The 7,125-nt window shown below is 36.0% G+C and overlaps 1 protein-coding gene across 1 annotated transcript; it reads right to left on the bottom strand.

The window, feature by feature from the left end:
* Positions 1 to 499: 499 nt before the first annotated feature.
* On the bottom strand, positions 500 to 3,755 carry LOC108720660 (uncharacterized). The gene is made up of 4 exons (XM_018444781.1): positions 3,699 to 3,755; positions 944 to 1,092; positions 621 to 753; positions 500 to 550 (listed from the first exon to the last, which is right to left on the bottom strand). Exons 1-4 carry the CDS (start codon positions 3,753 to 3,755, stop codon positions 500 to 502), a joined length of 390 nt encoding a protein of 129 aa, XP_018300283.1.
* Positions 3,756 to 7,125: the final 3,370 nt, after the last annotated feature.

Below are 7,125 nucleotides of genomic sequence, written 5' to 3'. Positions count from 1 at the left end.
TGTCAATTAAAAATATGGTATTTAGACCAATAACATTTTCCAAGTATATTGCTTTATATTTTGTGAAATATTGTTATAATATTACTAACATTATTTATTAAATATTACTTTAATTCTACAGTAAAATAATTAAATCTGTTATTTATGTATATTTGTACGATATGTACAGTTTTATTAATAATACGTTTACAGACGTTTTAGACGATTTCATTAATGTAAAATTAATTATAATCTTGGTTTAACTTACTGTTTATCTCTCTCTCTCTCTCTCTCTCTCTCTCTCTCTCTCTCTCTCTCTCATACTTCAAATTAGAAAAAGATAGAGTAAATTGAATCGAGATTTAACCTTATGTTGGTGAATATAGTAAATTGAATCGAGATTTAATCTTATGTTGGTGAATATTTTTGATTCTGTGTTTTTTTTTCAAACGTGAGAAATGCTGTGATCTTCTTCAAATTTATGTTTTCTCATGCTCGTATTTGATTCGTATTTGTCTTGTCACTGTGTAGATAATATGACAATAAAATAGGATACCGAAGCTTTTATCAACTGCAACCATATTATTGCGTTTACTTTTAATATACTGTAGTATATTCAAGAAAACACTGTATGATCTTACCGTGGCAAAGCACTCTAATGATGGAATAAATAATCTGCCGACACTCAGATGGAAATTTTTATTGCCTTTTGTCAACAGGAAAAGTATCATTCTCTGGATGTGCAAGGGAGTTACATACCATTCAACTCTGTATCTACATAAATTATTAAGACAAGATAATTGAGTAGAATAAAAGTAAGAAAATTTACAAATAATATTTTCTTTATACATACAAATAATTTTACGTTAATTGTACGATACTATTGATATAAAATATTTGTTTTGGTACAAAAATTTATAAAGTGAACCTTCTTGTTACTGTTTTTCGTAAGAAAGTCCCTTACACAGTAGCAAATACGTAATTATTGTGATCCGTTATATTTTGCCCAAGAGAATTCGATATAAATAAATATTGTACTATAAAAACAGCTGCAAATAACGCAGGCAATAAAGCTTCTTTAGTAGCTTCCTCCGTAAATATAATCTGAAAAATCTGAAATACGAATCCCACACGACTGTAGTTAATTTATTGCGCTTTAATTGTTGGCTTTAATTGTAACTGTTATTTTACGATACGGTTTTGTTTCTTTTAAGCAGACATAATCTACGGCTGCAGAGCCTCAGGGTCAAGGCTCGAAGAGCCTGGAACAAGGCGAGGAACACGCGCCGGCCCTCCGACTGGGATCTTTACAGGAAGACTCAGAAGGAGTATAGAGACTCTATGGTAGAAGCAAAGAAGAAGAGCTGGCGGGATTTCTGCGAGTCGGTGGAGGGAATACCGGCCACTGCTAGGCTTTGCAGATTTCTGTCCAGGAATCCAGATACTGCGTTAGAAGCAGTTCGAATGTCAGACGGTACCATGGTATCCGAAGAAAGATGCCTGGTGCACCTTCTGGAGGCCAGTTTTCCTAGTTTCCGGAAGGATGTAGATAGGTGCGAGGAAGTTGGTACGGGCATGTGCCAACGATTGGAAGTTAGCGGCAGAAATAGTGAGGCCAACCAGAGTTAGATGGGCGATTGACTCCTTTCAACCGTTCAAGTTGGCGGGGCCCGACCTTTTCCCGGCTCTTCTTCAGAGAGGGCTGGAGCAGATAATCGGGCCCCTCACGAGGATGTTGAGGAGCTGTCTAGCTCTTGGTTACACCCCTCGAGCGTGGAGAAGGGCGAGAGTCGTCTTTATTCCCAAAGCAGGGCGGGCGAACCATGTCACTGCTAAGGACTTTAGATCGATCAGCTTAGTCCTCGTTCCTTCTTAAAACGTTGGAAAAGCTGGTTGATGTATATATCAGGGACTGCGTGCTAGCTCGGTATCCGCTACATGCCAAGCAGCACGCTTACCGGGCTGGCCACTCGAGTATATCGTCTCTCCACTCGGTTGTCTACAGTATTGAACAACTCCAGGAAGGGGGCTTTTTGGTAGGCATCTTCCTGGACATTGAGGGGGCCTTCAACAACACTCCACATGAGGTGGTTTGTGCCGTGACGGCAAGACAGTATTCCAATCGAAGTTGGTAGCAATCATGGGCTGTGCTCAAACGCTAACCGCATCAGGTGAGACAGGCAGACGCATCAGAATATCCTCTGATAGCAGGGCGGCTCTGGGGACGCTGGGGGCATGCGTCTTTGACTCGTGGCTGGTCTGGGAGTGCAAATGTGCTCTGAACAGACTGTCCTCGGGCAACGATGTTGCTTTTGTATGGGTTCCGGGACACTCGGGAATCAAAGGTAATGAGATTGCTGATGAGCTAGCAAGAAGTGGCTCATCAGCCAGGCTGGTGGGACCGGAACCGGCTCTAGGTTTGCCCAGCTGCATCTGCAGGGCAAAAATAAAGGGCTGGTTACGGGACCGTCATATCAACTATTGAAAGGAAGAAACAAGAACCAAATGCAGGCAGACGAGGGCCCTGCTGAGAGAGATGCTCAGCAGGGACCTTGCCAGGAGCATTAGGGTCTTGAGGCGAGGGGAAGCCAGGCTGGCGGTGCAGATCTACACGGGCCATGGCTTCACTAACTATCACATGCACAAGCTGGGCACAGTGACAACCCGAAGTGCAGGAAGTGCGAACAGGAGGAAGAAACCTCTCCATGTGTTATGTGAATGCCTAGCGTATGCAGGACAAAGGCGGCTTCTTTTGGGCTCGGTATTTCTCGAGCCTGAGCAGGTATGTCAACTCCAGGTCAGGGACTTCCTCCGTTTCTGGAGGAAGACAAGTCTGATCTGATCTGGAGATAGTACAGCCGGGAAGACACAATGGACCTAGTCTGCGTGTCGGCGGGCCCCAACTGGTGGCTGCCTCCCGAGCTTATTATTATTATTATTATTATAAGCAGACATAAGAAAGTATGATTGATTTGACCTTGGATAGCATCACCAAAGTCAAGTCAAGGTCACATCGATTTTTTTAAATGGAACTCCCTATTTTTCATTACATTTTCTTGTAGTTTACCTCGAGAGCTTTTCAAAATACTATAATAAAATATTTTTTCATTAAGTATTTTTCGAGTTACAAGGCTCGAAAGTTACAATACAGCCGGCGTTAGTATTACACAAGTTGTCCGACCAATGCCTAAAATCTCTTGAATGTTGTTCAGGATCATGTCCTGGATAACATTTGTCAAGATCAAGGCCATTGGAAGTTGTACCTCTTATTTTCATTTTTACGTAAAAATTTTTAGTGCAAAAATGAAAATAAGAGAAATAATCTCCAATGGCTTTGATTGTCGGACAACTTGCGTAGTGCTAATGCAAACTATACTGTAACTTTCGAGCCTCACAACTCGAAAAATACTTAATGAAAAAATATTCTATTATAGTATTTTGAAAAGCTCTTGAGGTAAACTACAAGAAAATGTAATGAAAAATAGGGAGTTCCATTTAAAAAAATCGATGTGACCTTGACTTGGCCTTAGCAAAGTCAAATCAATGGTTCCTTCTTATGTCCCCCTCCGAACCATACAACTTTTGTTGAAACATTTTTCCGTGTCTACTATAGTTTTCGAAAAATCTTAATGCATTATTTAAAATGGGACACCCTATATATTATAAATTATCTAATACTTGATTAAAAATATAAGGATAATATAAAATCCGAAACTTACTCGAACAAAGTTGAAACACAACGAAACTACAAACATCTGCGCTAAACAGAAGAACATTATCTCAAAATAGGATAGTATACTTTTGGATAATCTTCAAAAATAAGTAATTATTATTACATATATTTTACATATGTAGGATTATATAGATACTAACTTTATGGCTTGCCGATGTATATCTATAGCGCAAATTAAATCCTCGGGTCTTGAAATTTTGTTTTTCACGTTAATATTTTGCATAATATTAATATTCACTGCGCGTTCAATACGATAACTATAAATAATATAATTTTTTAACAAAGAATTTCTTTATTGTCGCAAAATAAACTTCATCTCATTTGTTCAACACGGTATTGCAGTTTTATTCACAACTTCAAGTATTTGTTTTGTTTTATACCTAGAGATTTTAAACATCCCACAGATAAATTTAAAATACGCAATAAGCATGGTTCCTGTTGCTACCATTACAGCTCCTCCTATAATTATTGCTAAGTTCATATGTAATAGAATTAAAAAGTAATATTTTTCTTGATTAGCAAAATATTCTGTTACGAAGTACGGGCGACTTGATCGAGATATATTCGTCGATAGACCAACTTCAAACATACTCCAAATTTGAACAATAATACTAACAGATATTGAACAAATGCCAAATACTAAAAAATATTAGGAAAGAATTAATATTTGTATTTAAAAATGTTTGTTATACGTTTAAAATTATTTCAGATATATATATATGTATATGTATGATACTTTTCAATTATTTTCGGTAAATATTCACAAAAGGTCATCACATTCAAAAATCAATGACTTTGACATATGTTGTCAAGGTCATGATTCTGAGTGAGTTCCAACAAGTTTTAGCCGTCGCTCGTTATCCGTTAAGAAGTTATAAACAAAAAAAGTTTGAAAAATAATGTGTCTTTTACTATTGTATATAAAACAGAAATTTTTGGCTTTAAAATATATTTTATGACTTTCCACGCGAAGCGACTTCCACTCCACCTCTCTTTCTGCTTCAGGTGGCGCACGACTTTCCACGCGAAGCGACTTTCACTCCACCTCCCTGCTTCAGGGGCGAACGACTTCCACACGAAGCAACTTTCATCCCATCTCTCCCCCTGCTTCAGAGGCGCACAACTTTTCATGCTCCCTTTCAAATGGGGTGGAAGTCGCTTCGCGTGGAAAGTCGTGTGCCTCGTAGCAGAGGGGGAGGTGAGGTGGAAATCGCTTCGCGTGAAAAGTCGTAAAATATATTTTAAAGCTAAAAATTTCTGTTTTATATACATATGTATTTATATAGTAAAAAAAGGCACATTATTTTTCAAATATTTTTTTGTTTATAACTTTTTAATGAATAACGAGCGACTAAAACTTGTTGAAGTTCACTCAAGGTCATGACCTTGACAACATATGTCAAGGTCATTGATTTTTTAAGATGCTGACCTTTTGTGAATATTTACCATTAAACTCAAATGATATGCCTTACCTACGTTGTATATATATTCAAAGATATACAATATATTAAAAAAATTCTATTGTAATTTGTCAAAGTCGATTTCTTTAAATTAAAATCTGCACAGCTTACATGTTAAATAAGAAAACGTAATCATATAAAACTGTGAAAATGTTATCTTACTCGTAAGTGCAGCCGTATAGCATTTCGCAATGTAACCATATTTTTCTATGATAGCGATTTCGTTTTTGTCTTTTAATTCGTTACATATATGCTGAAGTTTTATAAATAACTTCTTCACCTGTTATTTTAGTAACTTTATATATCATCTTTGTATGTAACAGTAGGTATTAGAAAAATTGTTTGATATAAAAATTTAACAGATATTTCGTAATATTTATCAACGTACAGGTTCAATATTAACGCGAAATGTATAATATTTTATCATGAAAATAGTCAAAATAGATGCAGAAGCCAAAACCGTGACGATGACATCCGAAGTCAAATTTTTTGTTATAAATGTTGTCAACTATAATTATATATTTCTAAATTGTAATATAATTATAAATTGCATATAATGATAATTATAACACACTAGATAATATAGATTGATACAAATTATTTCAATTATTTCTTAGTAAAAAATTGTTACATATTAATTTTTTTATGCAATAACCCTAGTGGAAATTTCCTCATGGGTAATTCCAAAAATGCCCATGACCCACCCATTTTAGATGGGTATATACCCGTTCCAAATCTTCCCATCATGAAGAGATTTCCACCAGGGAATGTTATTACATGCTACTCACCTGAAATATAATACTCGTCATTAAAATAGCAGAAAAGAAAACAAATTGAAATTGAGTAATTTTGGATTGTTGATATGGCCACAAGCCAATAGCGAGTAGTAAAATTCTATTGAGACTTAAATACTGAGTTTCTATACAGATCATCACTTCGCTAAATTCTGTACAAGAATGATTGTTAAGAAATCGACGAGTATCTTATCCCCCCCCTTTTCCATTGATCAATAGAAATATTCTATAACTTCCATCTTCTAGCGTAAATTTTAGCGCATTATGTAATTTTGTTTAATGCATGATATTACGATGAAATCATAATACTCGCAATTTTCTATAAATTTCGTAATGAGAGGTGTACCTTTACGCTATCAATTTGATAGTATAAAGGTATAGCGAAAAGAAATTTTACAAATATTTTGTCATAAAAAGTGAAGTACTTGTAAGAAAAACTAAATAAGAGTACCACAATATTGTTGTGTATTTTCTTATTTGTTGGTGATGTGATTTTACATATTTTATTCTTGTATGTAACTACAATACGTTACGTTTGATTTTTTAAGAAAATGTTATTCACTGAATCTTAAATATCGCTATTTACACTTAGCCGCAAACTTTAACATTGTAATTTGTCTCGACATTTATTTTATCATCTACACGTATTTTATTTTAAAATGAACAAAAATATTTTTATCAATTATAAATAATATTATAATGTTAAAAATAATATAATCTTGTGTTTGTGTGTGTGTGTGTGTGTGTGTGTGTGTGATAGAATATTTTTTAATAATTGCAGGATAATCTTATTATATTTTCATCCTTAAGAAAGCCGCAATTCAACAGTTAATATATTTTTCGCAATTTGCATGACTCGTGATTCCCTAATAGGAAAGGTGTATCTAGATCATCCCGTCCCATTGAGACCCGCGTAATGCAAACAGGTGTCCTAGCGACAGGAGGGCGGGTCTATCAGGATCGCATCCCTCGCTAGCAGTTTCTCGTGCGGGGTATAAACGCATAAGCGACCTGTCCGCCTCCATACATCCTTGATCCGGAAATATGCTTCGCGTTTGAGGCAATTACGGGCATTAGCGTGGGTGCTGCTGCGGTTTTAATTTGACTCGCAACCGTCTCGCTTCGACGCTTTTGAACTTCCGAAATATAATTATACACG

Source organism: Mycetomoellerius zeteki, unplaced genomic scaffold, assembly GCF_001594055.1.
Source record: "Mycetomoellerius zeteki isolate Tzet28-1 unplaced genomic scaffold, Tzet1.0 scaffold155, whole genome shotgun sequence".
NCBI classification, from domain to species: Eukaryota; Metazoa; Arthropoda; class Insecta; order Hymenoptera; family Formicidae; genus Mycetomoellerius; species Mycetomoellerius zeteki.
Note: the sequence above shows the minus strand (reverse complement) of the source record. Positions and strands in the feature narration are given on the sequence as shown.

Coding starts and splice junctions, on each gene's coding strand:
- LOC108720660 (XM_018444781.1), bottom strand. CDS start 3,755: ATGTTCTTCTGTTTAGCGCAGATGTTTGTAGTTTCGTTGTGTTTCAAC. Junction 1,093..3,698: donor TGTGTTTCAACTTTGTTCGA/GTAAGTTTCGGA, acceptor TTCGTATTTCAG/ATTTTTCAGATTATATTTAC. Junction 551..620: donor CATTAGAGTGCTTTGCCACG/GTAAGATCATAC, acceptor ATATGGTTGCAG/TTGATAAAAGCTTCGGTATC.